The sequence below is a fragment of the Caloenas nicobarica genome, chromosome Z (assembly GCF_036013445.1).
Source record: "Caloenas nicobarica isolate bCalNic1 chromosome Z, bCalNic1.hap1, whole genome shotgun sequence".
Classification (NCBI taxonomy): domain Eukaryota; kingdom Metazoa; phylum Chordata; class Aves; order Columbiformes; family Columbidae; genus Caloenas; species Caloenas nicobarica.
Window position 1 is genome coordinate 65,935,134 of NC_088284.1, and position 13,916 is coordinate 65,949,049.

At 38.4% G+C, this 13,916-nt stretch overlaps 1 protein-coding gene across 1 annotated transcript in view; it reads left to right on the forward strand.

Moving 5' to 3' along the window:
* CNTLN (centlein) overlaps positions 1–13,916 on the forward strand; it is a 197,981-nt gene that overhangs the window by 115,070 nt on the left and 68,995 nt on the right. The window contains exon 13 of the mRNA XM_065656536.1: positions 10,027–10,076. Within this exon, the coding sequence (XP_065512608.1) occupies positions 10,027–10,076 (50 nt within the window). The remainder of the gene's footprint in view (positions 1–10,026; positions 10,077–13,916) is intronic.

Below are 13,916 nucleotides of genomic sequence, written 5' to 3' on the forward strand. Positions count from 1 at the left end.
TCAAGCCGCCTTGTTATGTCTTCATAAAAGGCTATGAGGTTGGTCAAACATGACTTCCCCTTGGTGAAGCCATGTTGACTGCCCCTGATGACCCTCTTATCCTTGATATGCCTTGAAGTGGCGCCAAGGATAAGGTGTTCCATCACTTTCCCAGGGATGGAGGTGAGGCTGACCGGTCTATAGTTGCCCGGGTCCTCCTTCTGGCCCTTTTTGAAGACCGGAGTGACATTTGCTTTCCTCCAGTCCTCGGGCACCTCTCCTGTTTCCCAAGACTTGGCAAAGATGATGGAGAGCGGTCCAGCAACGACTTCAGCCAGCTCCCTCAGCACCCACGGGTGCATCCCATCTGGACCCATGGATTTATGGATGTCCAGATTGCTTAATTGCTCCCTAACCCAGTCTTCATCAACCAAGGCAAACTCTTCCATTATCTTGCCCTCCTCTGGGGCCTCAGGGGTACGGGGCTCCTCAGACAGCCTTTGGCAGAGTAGACAGAGACAAAGAAGGCATTCAGTAATTCTGCCTTCTCTGTATCTTCTGTCACCAGGGCACCCACCCCGTTCATCAGTGGGCCTACATTGCCTCTGGTGTTAGTTTTATCTGCCATGTATTTGAAGAACCTCTTCCTGTTGTCCTTGACCCCTCTCGCCAGGTTTAACTCTAAGGAGGCCTTAGCTTTCCTAGTTGCCTCCCTACATCCTCTGACAACAGCCTTATATTCTTCCCAAGTGGCCAGCCCCTCCTTCCATGATTTGTAAACCCTCCTCTTCCACTTGAGTTTGCCCAGCAGTTCCCTGTTTAACCACGCAGGTCTCCTGGCTCCCTTCCTTGACTTCCTACGTGTTGGGATGCTCTGATCTTGAGCTTGGTAGAAGCAGTCCCTGAATGTTAACCAGCTATCTTGGGCCCCTTTACCTTCAAGCAGCCTTGCCCACGGGATTTCCCCCAGCAATTGTTTGAACAGGCCAAAGTCGGCCCTGCTGAAGTCCAGGGTTGCAATTCTGCTCAGTATTCTGCTCCCACCACAGGAGATTCTGAACTCCACCATCTCATGGTCACTGCAACCAAGGCAGCCCCCCCACCTTTACTGGTTCAGCCAGACCCTCCTTGTTAGCGAGGACGAGATCCAGCAGCGCACCTCTCCTAGTCGGCTCCTCCACCATTTGCATCAGAAAGTTATCATCAATGCACTGGAGGAACCTCCTAGACTGAGGCTGGCTGGCTGAGTAGTCCTTCCAGCAAACATCAGGGTAGTTAAAATCCCCCATAACAACCAGAGCCTGTGACTGTGAGGCCACGCTCAGCTGCCCGTAGAAGGCCTCATCAACTTCCTCACCCTGATCTGGTGGCCTGTAATAGACTCCCACAACAGTGTCACCCCTGCCAGCCTGCCCCTTAATTCTCACCCACAGACTCTCAACTCGTTCCTCAACCTCACCTGGACAGTACTCTATACATTGTAGTTGCTCTCTCACGTAAAGAGCAACTCCACCACCTCGCTTGGCTGGCCTGTCTTTCCTGAAAAGGACACAGCCATCCATGACCACATTCCAGTCATGTGAGCTGTCCCACCAGGTCTCTGTTAATGCCACCAGATCATAATCTCCTGACCGAACGCAGGTTTCTAACTCCTCCTGCTTATTCCCCATGCTGCGCACATTGGTGTACAGAATGCATCTTGATAGAGGCCAAGTGATAATTGCAATTTCAACATTGCAAGCTTTTAGAAGTTGCTCACTGTGTTAGCATTACTATTGTAGGTATGAGTTTAATGAAACATTTAGCCGAATGCTTAGTTATTTTCTTTTCATCTGGATTGCTGATAGACATTCCTAGTAATGAATGTCCTTTGCTTAAGGTTATTCATGTATACAGCTGGAAGATGTTTTATGCAAATTTTCAGAGAAAATTCTGAGCAGCTTTTTTTTTTTTCTTTTAGAACACATTGAAATTTAGTTAGGTTGTATTTCTATTTTTAGTTTTTTCGTCAGTTTATTAATGGTTAAGGGCTTTTTTACAGGATCCTGGAGTTTCAACACCCTGCGTGGTTTCACCTACTCCACATATCAATATAAAATATTGTGTAACTTGTCAGCATACTTCACAGCATTTGATAAACATTTGCACAAAGGTCATGTCTGGTATCACACTATTGTTTCATTTATATCCTAGGATCTTCCTTTTTTAAAAGTTGAATTAAATAATAGAATAAATACACAGCATGAATGTGACAGAGACTCTAAAATGTGGTAGTAGCCTTTGACTTTGTCAAGAGAAAAGGTCCAAAGATGTGAATTTATCATGAGCCGGACGTTACCAATTTATACTCACACTCAGGTTTGTTTCTCTTTCCTCTTGACCTGCATATTTCCATTGTATTCAAATCCCATTGTTTGTTCTTGAATTATGGTTCAAAGGTCTATCTTCTCTGAGTCTATAGAGCAAGCCCTTTTTTCCAAAAAAAATGTTGTTTGTTTTCCTGTTATGATTACTATAGATTTTCTTTCAAGTTCCATATTGCTGTATGTGTTCAGTTTAGAATCTTAATCACTTCTGTTGTCTGTGTTGTTTTTCCCCCTCCCTCTCCTCTCCCACTGTTTGTACTGTCAGAAGATGGAGACCTGCTAATGTTCAGAGATTTCTTTTTAGTATCCATGCCTCAAGACTACAATCAGCTAGAAACATTTTACATAGAAACTACCTTTCCATTGTAGAGAAATCTTCAAAGATTCCATCTCTCAGCTTCAGTTTGTGTGTCAGACCTTTTCAGATGACATAAACACAATGCCCTTTGCTCAGCACTTGCTAAATCAAACACAAGTTTTTTAATGCAGAGAAATCCCCTTTCAGCTAGGATCAAAATCTGGTGCATTTCTTCTTTTCATTGTTTTATGTGTTAATTGAAACTGAATGATGCAAAAAATGATGCAGTAAAAGTCTAGTGAGCATATGTTTAAGATAATTACAGCAAATATTATCTTAATCTGCTGAAATAGTGTTGGAAGTATCTGAACTTTGATGCTTCTGTTCTGACTCTCTAGTTCCAGCAGGTTAGTATTCTGCATTACCACACACAGCTGATTTTTGATCCTTTGAGTTGAAGGATTGCAGACACACTCCTTCTTTCACCCTCAGTGAAGGAAGCATCTCGTATCACTAGAAGCTGTGTGACTGGATCACAGATCTCTTCAAGTACCTAATCTGCTTCATACAAGAGTTGAACATGCATCATTTAAAAGACTGGTGGGACAGATGTAGTGTGTTAAAGGCAATCTTCCTTTTTGGGGAAAAAACACACACAGATGTTTATCTTCAGACCTAGTTGAAATACTTTTTTGAGAGGAAAGAGAGTATCAAGAAGATAAATTTGTTCTTACCTATTATGTTGGCACATCTGTGTGATGGGACACTGAGGGAGAAAATGGTGTAGGTGAAAGGCTGGAAAGCAAATATCTCCCCTCGCCCCTGCTTTTTGCCACTATGTCATTTCTTTCAGTGTCGCATTATACTTAAGCACATTCTGTGACTTCTTCAGTTACCTTGAATTCCTTGGAGGCCCTTCTTGCTCCTTAGAAATTTCTTACTTGACCCTTCTTTGATGATTCTTCCAACTGATCATGTTCCCTTGTTCTTGGGGAAAGCAGTAATCATACAGTCTCTGCAAAGAACTGTACTCTTCAAGAAGACCACATCATACCCTTTCCTCCTTTTTGCTGAGCTGCACTTTTGTAACAAAACATGCAGACTATAGTACTTTTGTAGTGAAATTTAGAGAACTGAACTAAATGTGTATGTTTTGTTATAACTCATATACAGGTGCTTTATTTTCTTTTTTTTACAAATTCTAGATAGATTAGCTTGGCAAATATATACATCGAAAATATTCAAATCTGTCAGAGCACATTTGTTGGGAACAAACAGAAAAGAGTAAAGAACTAGTTGCTTCTGTATGTGGTTCATTCCAATTTTGCTCTGGTTGTTTTTTGGGTTTTTTTGCCTTGAAATGTGGAAAGACTTATGAGTGATAATAAAAAAACACTTGACTGCACACAGTCATTATAAAAAGGCACAATTACTTGTACATTCCTTTTTCATATTCTGATTTTGTGTAACTAATGTAGTATGTATCAAGACTGTACATATTAGGTATTTTTATTTTTCTGTTAGCACTATATTTGCCATTAAAAAAGTAGAAAATAAAGCTTGAAGGTTTTGTTGTATAATGTTTGTTTTTCAGAAAGAAAAGATTGAATAGAAATCAGTAGAGAATCTGTTCCCAAATGAGTTAAATACTTAGAAATTTGCTCAGTGATAACCGTGTTGGCCTTGAGTGTCTCGATGTGTGCTTTCAAAACTTAAAAAGTTTGTGAACTGAAGATTGTCAAGCTTCAGAGACTAGAAAAAAATGAAAGAAACCAACTAACTATAATTAGGATGGGATGAAAGTAATTTGTTTAAAAATTTTGGCTATACCTGTGCAAGCTTCCCAGATTGAAAAAAAATAAGATCAGAATGCAGATAGCAGTCTTCCCAGTGGAATGCACTTTATTTAGTTTGTTTTAGTGTGACATGTAGGTTTGTCTACATATAAGACCTGTTCTATATGTGCTGCTGCAAAGAGCATATATCTTGGGAAATGAGAACATGCTGTTTGCAAGCACAAATCCAATCTCTTAGATGAAACCATGGATGAGACCTGCTGTCTTGCTGATGTGACAGTGTCCTCTTGCACCAAGAATGCTCCTGCAGTAAAGGGACTATTTTTAAGGATATGAGGAAGCAGGTATTGGTAGTGGGATAAAGAAAGCTGTTTTAAAATATTGTCAGCAGTAGTTGACTGCTGTATTAAGCAACAGGACAAGGAAATAATTTAGAAAGGCTTCTGTGTTGAAACCCAAAAGATAAGATGTGGACCTAGACTGCTTGGTATTAGATGGCAGTCCTGACACACGAGACATCTCAATGACCTGGAAGAAGAAGAGTGGTCTGTGGAGTATGGTGTTGCCTGAGTGCTAGCTTTGCAGGAATGACAGAGTAGGAATACCTTGTGAGAGTGTGGCACTGTGTGAAAAGGATTATTTAAGTGTAACATCGGACAGCTATCACAGAAAAAGGGAAGCCTGTGTAATGCTTTTGTATAGAAGTCCTATATTTTAGTAATGAATAAGTAGCAGTGAGATTGTACTGCTGACCTTTTCATGAGGATGCTGACAGTGATGCAGAAATGCAAGGCAAGATTTGACGAGTTGTGAAGGCCAGGCTGTAATCATGGGAGGTTTCAACCATCCACATGGAGCCTGCATCATTATCTTGCCAAGACAAGATGCAGAGATAGAAATTTTGTATGGAATTAAGTAACTCTTCTAGAACAATCAGTCATAGAAACCAAAAGGAAAAATACTGTTCTGGATTTTATTTTGAGTGGTATACAGAAATTAGTTCAGAAAGCATTAGAGAGAAAGTCTCTTTGTAATAGTTAACTCAATGCAATGAGAGTCACAGAATTGTGCAACTTGGAAGGAACCTCTGGAAGCTGTCTTGTCCAACCTGCTGCTCAAAGCAGTGGCAATTTGGGAAGGTTTCTTAGGATCTTGTCAAGTTTTGACAAAGGGTGGAGGAGATTGAGACCAAGGATAGAGATTTCAGAACCTTTCTGGGTAACTGATCCATGGTCTGACCAGCCTTAGTGAGCTATGTCATTTTATGTCTAGTTAGAATTTGTTCTGTTCTAACTTGTGTCCATTGGCTCTCATACCATCCACTGTGCTCCTTTGGGATCATAAATCATGTGCCCAATCCCTGACCATCACGGTATCCTTCTACTAGACTTAATTGATGTCTTTCTTGGAGGAGCCCAAAACTAGACACAGCCACACAGTCAGTCTCAGAAGTGCTGAATAGAATCATTTTTGTAAACCAGTGACTGTACTCTTTCCTATGCAGCTAGTATGTTGTTAGCCTTTGCCACAAATGCATGTCACTACCTAATGCTCAACTTGTTGCTCAGAAGGACACTACTTTTTCTGCAAAGCTGCTCTGGAACCAGTTGGGTTGGCCTTTCAGAATGTCCTGTTGTGAGGTCTTATTCTGGCAGGACTTTGCTTTTGGTGAACTTAATAAAGTTCCCATCAGCCCATTTTTTCCATGTATTAGGTCTCTCTGAACAGCAGTCCAGGTGCCTAGTGAATGTATTAGTTGCTCCCCTTAGTTTTATATCATCTGTGAACTTGCCGAGAGGCACTTTAACCCATCTTTGAGGTTGTTAATAAAGACATTAAACAGTACTGGCTTTGGTATGGATCCCTGAGGGATGCTTTTAATTGCAAGTTGCCAATTGGACTCCACACCACAGATGATTACCCTTTGAGCCTAACAGTCCAGCCAATTTCCCAGCCACCTTATCTGCTTTTCAATTCAGGTCTCAACTGTTTGGTGATAAGTAAGTGGGAAACCATCTCAAATGCCTTGCCAAATGCAAGGTATACACCATTGCCTGAATTCTTGCAGTCTGCCACCTCTTTACAGAGGCAGTCAGGTTGCTAAAGCAATTTTTTTCTTGGGTAAATCCATGCTAGCTGTTTCCAGTCACCTTCTTGTATATTAGGTGGCTGGATGTGATTTCCAGGATGATTTGCTCTGTAACTTTCCTAGAAAAAGAGGTGAGGCCCCATCTTTAATGAAGATATTTGCCTCTTTTTAATTTTTTTTTAAATTATATTTAAATAATAGCGAAAGAGAATGGACCAAAGCAATTTGCTTAAGGATATTGACTTTGCAGAAAGGGAACCACATAAAAATGAAGCAACTAGTAAAATAACCTTCAACCCTCCCCAAACACTAGAACAAGTAGTGCAGAAAGCCGGTGAACAGTTTGAGGCTGTTAAGAAAGGTACTGTAGCTGAAACTCTGCTGAAAAATATGCTACAATTAAAAAAAAAAAAAAAGAAATTAAAACAAACAAACAAAAAAACCCAACCCCCACCCCAAAATAGTCTTAAAAACCTCTCTATGGAGACTCAGTGAGGAAGTTTTTGTGGCCCTTGCAGAGAAAAGGTCAGCATTTAAAACTTAAGCTTGCATTGGTGAGAAGAGGTAGGCTGATAAACAATGGCAGGATAAATGCAAGTGTAAAGTTGGAAAGGCTAACAACTCTTGAAGAGCTGTTTTCAAAGGTGCTTTAGCTGTGATAGTAAAATTTTACTTAAATAAGTTAAAAAATAAGCCAGTTAGGAAATCTGTAGGTTTGTTTAATGATAACAGTGTAAAATGATGCACTGGGTTTACAACACCATAAAAGAACAGCTCTAAGTCTTTGCATCAATCTTCCCTGCTGAAGATGCTATGAAGATGCCAACAACTCATGCATTCTTCATGAGAGGTAGATCAAAGTTGTTAGATCTTTTTGGAGTAACTGTACAGTGCTTTTGAGGTCAAGTAGATAAGTTATTTTTTAATATCTTAATGTTAATATCTTCACATCCTAAGGAGTGTGAAGAAACTGAATTACATAATTGAACTACAACCTCATTGTAAACAGCCACTGTGCCGGTTGACTGGCAGGTTGCCACTGTGACTCCCATCTACAAAACGGGCTCCAGAGGGAGGTGCAGACCAGTGAGCCTGGCTGCTGCCACACTTGGGAACATGGAAGTCTGTCTTCAGGAAAAAGAGAAAAAACAAAGCAGCCACCACCAACAAAGAAACAAAACAAACAAACAAACAAAACCCCCACACAAAACCAACCAAACAAAAAACCACCAGATTGAGAGAGAGAGGGGGCACTGAGCACAGATGAACACAGTTTCATTGGGAAGTGTCAGCATGGCTCCTGTAAAGGGAAATCCTGCTTCATTAACCTGCTGGATTGGAGAAGGGTGACAGTAACCACGTAGATAAAATCTGATCTGTATTTTCCAATTGCCTTTGACAAGGCTCCACATGAAAGGTTATAAAAAAAATTCCATTCCTGCAGGATTGGAAGAAAGATCCTTTTAGCAACAGGGAACAAGTTAAAGCAGAGGTAACAAAGGGTAGTGCTTATGTACCACTTTCAGGATGGAAAATTGGAATCAGACTGCAGAAACTGTTAGGCTTGTGCTCTCTCCTGAGTAGTATCTGCTTTTGCCTCTCTGCTGGAGACAGAATGCTGGTGATGGGTGGACCCAGTGCTGGTCTGACCCAGTCGGGCATTTCTCGCTTTCATGCAAGCCAGTCATTGACTTGTATGGGTTGGATCTTGTATTGCACATTGTAGTTTCTTGTCTAGGCTGGCCTGAAATATTTCCAGCTTGGATATAACATAACTTCAGTTGGGGGCTGTTTCAGAGTCAAATGAATTTATTTGGAAGTGCTTCAGATATTCAGACTATAAACCTACCCGTTATTTAATATCATTTATTTAGTTCTGCATGTCTTTCATCACTCTAAAAAAATCTTTATGAAGAATTTAACTCTTTTAAAAAGTCATCTATAATTATCATTGTATGCTTGTCACATAGTGAGTAGGGAGGTAGTAAGTATGTATATATGCATGTAAACATTGTAAACATGTGCTCATAGAAATAATGTTTTTAAAGTTGCAAAATAACACATTCAGAAGACAGAGATTCAAGCTGGAACATTTCTAAAATATACTTAATTCACTCCCTTATATTCATGTAACGTTGAATACACTCCTTAATTAGGTAAACAGTGAATATTTTTTTGGCAAAAAGTTTGCCATTCAGTGCAAAAAATGAACATGCTATGAGGAATTAGGACAGTGTGGAGGTAAAGGCCACTGTAGTCTCTCTTACAGAAATTGATGATGCATGAGGCATGGAGAATGGAAAAAGACCAAATAAAGTCAACCTGTGAATGTAGCTGAGTGATCCTGAAAATAGCGGGAGTCTTATGTGTCATGCAAAGCAAGCTGCTTTAATTTTTCATGTTTCTCATTTTCTTTGTACTACATATGAGTCTGTGGCATATGAATTGCAATGTTTAGAGTAACAGCTAAGTCAGAGGTGCAATAAACATATAATGTGCTTTAAAATACTGTGTATACTGAAAGAACATTTTTTAAACCACTTCCTTAAGTTAGCAGATATTTTCATCTGATTTTTTTGTACCTTATTTCAGAGAGATTTTGTAAAGCATAAATTTCTTGTGAAGCAGTTAGGCACTGCTGTTGAGTACAGCAGAAAAGGCTATGCGGAAATTAGCAGCCCAGCCTTCAGAAAAGAGCTAGAATAATGTGTATTTGTATAGGATATGAGGTTATGTTTTAAGCAAAATCGCATATTAAATGACTGCCCTCTGTTCTGTGTGCTGTAGGATCCTGGGCTAAAATAGATAGGGATCTTATTGTTAAAATAGTGTCATAACTACATAATTAAAATATTGTGTCAAAACCACAAGTTTAAGTGAACCATTTAAAATAATGTCTTTCATTCTAGCATTTCCCAGTTTGACTTTGAAACTTTAGCATTGGTATCCTGGCAACTTTATTTGCATTTAATTTTAATAAAATGAAAAACAATAAATCAACTGGTTCATATTACAAAATAAACCATAGTAGTAATATAGTGGTAGATCAGGGCTGAAAAAGGGGATCTTGTTAATAAGTTGCTTGAACAGTTGCTGGAAAAAGAGGAATGGTAAGATATATCTGCTCAGGTTGGCTGGTGGTTTCCCCGAGAGTGAATAATTATTCCCCTCTTACAGGATTCCACTTCCTACTGGTCTGCATTCCATCTCAGGCATTTCCTTACCTAAAAAGGACTGGCTGAACCTTCTTAGTGTATGTTGCAAACAACATTATATCTGAATTTTGTAAGCTCATATTTATAAATTTTAATCAGCTGTTATACAAATGACTCTTTATGTTTGAAGTATGCTAAGTGTCATCAAATTAGAACTAATTCCTGGGTGTTGAGAACTTTTTCCACAGTCATATATTGATACAGTTTTAGTTTAGTTTAATGATTTTAGTAGCATCTGTGTGATTGTTCTGTGGTTCTTAATTTTTTATTTCCTGTTTTGTAGACTGAATCTTGAAGAAGAATTGGATCAGCTGAAAGTACAGCGATCTGTGGGTAGGTTCACGATACAGGAGTTTATCTGTGTTTACAACAAAAAAGGGAAGATGTATTTTATAGGTATTTGTGTAGTCTATTTAGAATAGTAACTTTAAGGTTATTTTCTTTCCAAACATTAATTTATTTTTCTTGAATGTGTATTTTGTAAGCATAAGGCCATACCTATTCTAAGGTTGTTTACTCTTAAGTTCTCCATATGCCTGTTAAATCAATGACAATTTTTATATATAGATACACACTAATACATGTTTGCAACTTACATGTATATACTACATATAAAATTAGTTATTTTGTTTAAAATATCTATGTATATTTATTTAAATATACATACGCAAAATCTAAAACATGTTTATATACTTATGAAACTTTCCTCGGAATCTGAAATGGTATATGCAGTATTGAAATGCAGCGACAGAGAAATTTTTTGCTTATTCAGACTTCTTTTTTTATACTTTTTAATTCTTTTTTTAGTCTCACAAAGTATGTGAATTTGAAAGTAAATCAAAATGGTAGAATCCTCGTAAGAACTGATCGTGAATATCCTCTTTTGTATCTTTACAATCCTTACAATAGTGATGGTTCTGTGAAGATGGGTCTTTGTCAGTTGGATGGGTAATATATTACCATTGCCTCTCCATCACTCCTCTGGTCCTTTGTGTTATTTGCTGTTTCTGAATGGTCTGGGAGAAGTATTCAAGAGTGTGTAGTTACAGTCCAGCTGGGTGTCACGTCTGTGGTGAATCTTTTGTGCACAGTATTGTGCAAAGGAAGGGAGTGGGAGCCTTGGAGAAGTACTCTGCATATTCTTAGCAATAAACCCTTACCATTCTTTATCTCAGTTTTCTGCTGTTGGCCATTTTCTGTTTTTGTGATAATGTTGGCCACTTGAATGAAAAAAATAAGGTTATTCTTACCTTTATTTTAAATTTATTTTGTCGTATCTGTAAAACTAAGTGGAAATATCCAGCTGCTGAAGACAGAAAGTTACTGTTTTCTTTCATGTTGCTTCTTGTGTGTTACTTTCGTAGCCCCAGATAGAGCTGAAGAGATCTAGTGAAGGTTTCAAATACTGACTTTAAAAATCACTTCTTTGTTTTTGCCAATTTAGTCAGTCTTTGGACAAAGAGAAGTAGAAAGGCAACCAACAGTGAGGAGGAGTTGAGGGCCTGCTGAGCAATAACCATGTGTTTCCAAAAAGCAGTCAGATCCCTGAAACTGCCAGTTTTTGACATGTTTAGTGCTTTAACAATTAGTCTTTTATTCCTTATTTTTTCATTATCTTTTCAGATTGAAATATATTCTCTTTTAAAAGTGTGTGGGTAGATACACACTTCTAGTTTGGTTATTGGTGTGATGATTAATTGTCATTAAATTGGGACTGAGAAAAAGGGTTAAACTATGAGTGAAGTGCATTAGGCAAATTTTATTTACCTTTTCCAGCATTTGTTGTTATAGGTATCATTTAGGTGAACAGGACATTTTTATGAGATACCAAATTAAGTCCAAAGACATGTATTAAGCAACACTTTTTGTTACCACCTAAGACTGAGATGATTCTATCCATTTCAAAACTTTTACCAACTAAAGTATAAAACATAGTCACTCACCTAGTCCATAAAAAGTAATTTCCTTGTTATTCCCTTTGCAAATGCTAGAGTATTGCAGTGTGGTGGACACTTTTATCAACTGGTTGACATTTTCTAGAAGACTACACCATAATGACTGGAGCTGGATGTCCATCTTTCGGCATAGGTTAGTGTATGTGAGCAATCCTTGATCGCATGCTAAGAAAGCACGTATGCCCTCTGCCCTAAAGTGTCTGTTAAATGCTTACCTCTTCCCAAATAAAAATACAATCTCAGGTCTGTTATCTATAATTTGCTGAGAGTCGAAACTCGATGTCGTCTAAATACACTTTGTTCATAGTCTTAGTAAGTATGTTTTCTTTTCTAAAAGAAAACCTGACATCGATTTACTCCATGTAGAAGTGATCTTGGAATTCACTTTCACCTTAGCAGGTACCTGTTTCCATCAGGCATCATAACACCAAGAGATAAATGTGAAAAAAGTGGCTGAGCTTCCCTGTATTAAAAAAGGCTCTATCGTCTTGCTTGATTAGGTATCAGTTGTGTTTGTCAGGAGGAAGTACCGGCTAGTTTTATTGCTCTTCCGTATCATTTTTCTAACCCTGCCTGTCAAAGATGAGGTCAAGGGATAAGGAAGCACTGCTCCTGCCATTCCTAGGTTTTTTTCCGTTCCGATTCACTTGTCCATGATATCTCTTTCTCCATTGCTATTTATTTTCCTGTACTCATCAAATCCAAATTCACTGTTCATATAATTATTTGTGTATGAATGCAAAGAATAAATTGGCAGGTACTCATGTAGTTCCTCCAAAAGTGGGAAAGTGGGTTCATCTAATCCTTTTCACAAAAATAGCAAGTACTCTATTAAAAGATGGTAAACTGTCAGCCTCCTGTTTCTTCAATGAGGCAGTTTGAAGGCTTGCTTCGTTATGAGACTTCTCCTGAATCCACTGTGTCCCCAGCTTATGTGTAAGAATGGCATTCCCCTCTTCTGGTCTTCACAGTGGTTTTTCCCACTTTTCAGACTTGGCACATTTTTGGGAGCATGGGTGGTTTCCACTGGAGTCAGTAGCACGGGGGCTTTCTGCAGTACGGCAGTCTGTCAGACGAATCCTTCACCTGGTGCATACTGGCGGCAAAAATCTCATTCTTTTGATGGTTCATGTAGGTACGCTATGAGTGACTAATACACAGCTCTGTTTTCTTTTTGAAACTGATAGTTTCTTATTTGTGCAAGAAGGCTTTCTGCAAATAGTAATAGTGAAATGTAGTATCATAGTTCAAGTGCCATTTTGGTAGCGGTGTTGAACTAACTCATCATCAGATTTGGTGACTATTAATTAGGAATTAAGTGTTAAGTTCTAAAGCTGGCAATTAACTGTGTTTTCTCAGTGGGATGTAAGTATACTTCTGTAAGACCACAGTAATTTGATAACTAAAGATAGAGGGGTTTATGACTTGTGGGTCTGTTCCTTGAGGGAAAACTTGTTATTTTTTTTATGTAGGAGTATGATAGGTAGAGCGTATGTCTTGCTGAGTAGACTGACATGATGAATCCTTCTGCTATCATAGACAGACAGACAGTTATAGGTGATGCTGTTTCATTGCCTCCCTAACCAATTCCTGTGAACAATTACATAGCAATTAGAAGGGAGGAGGGGAAAAGGAGGCTGAATTGGCCATTTATTTTCTGCTTGATAGAAAGGGTTATGCATCAGTGACCTTTGGCTTTTCTTTAGTTTATGTTGCTTGTGACTTCTATGATAATACTGAATGTGTGTATTTTTTTCTTTTTGCAGTAATATTCTTTATTCTCTGCCTATAATATGTTTATTTATAGATAGAGTTTTAAATTGTATTTTAATACATCCACATAATAAACATAACACCTTGTGTGCTTTGATCAGTTTCTTTGACTATGGGAAATAATTTTTCTTTTCAGTGGAGTACAGTAAATGCTGATATGAAAGCTACAGCAGACATTCAAATGAGTGAATATTTAGAAAAAGATGAAAAGCATGTTCATATTATCTTTGTGTGTTACTTAAAGAATGTTGTAAATGTATGCAGTACCACTGTGCTGGGGGATTGTAGTCTGAAATAACATGGGAACTAACATATTAATATCAAGGTAAAGGTACATATTCCCCAGATGCATAGTTTTACCTTTTTCAGCTTTTATTATCTTTAGAATAGTGTTCCATTTATTTCATGAATACAGAAGTATTAATTGGCCATGACATTTTCCAAA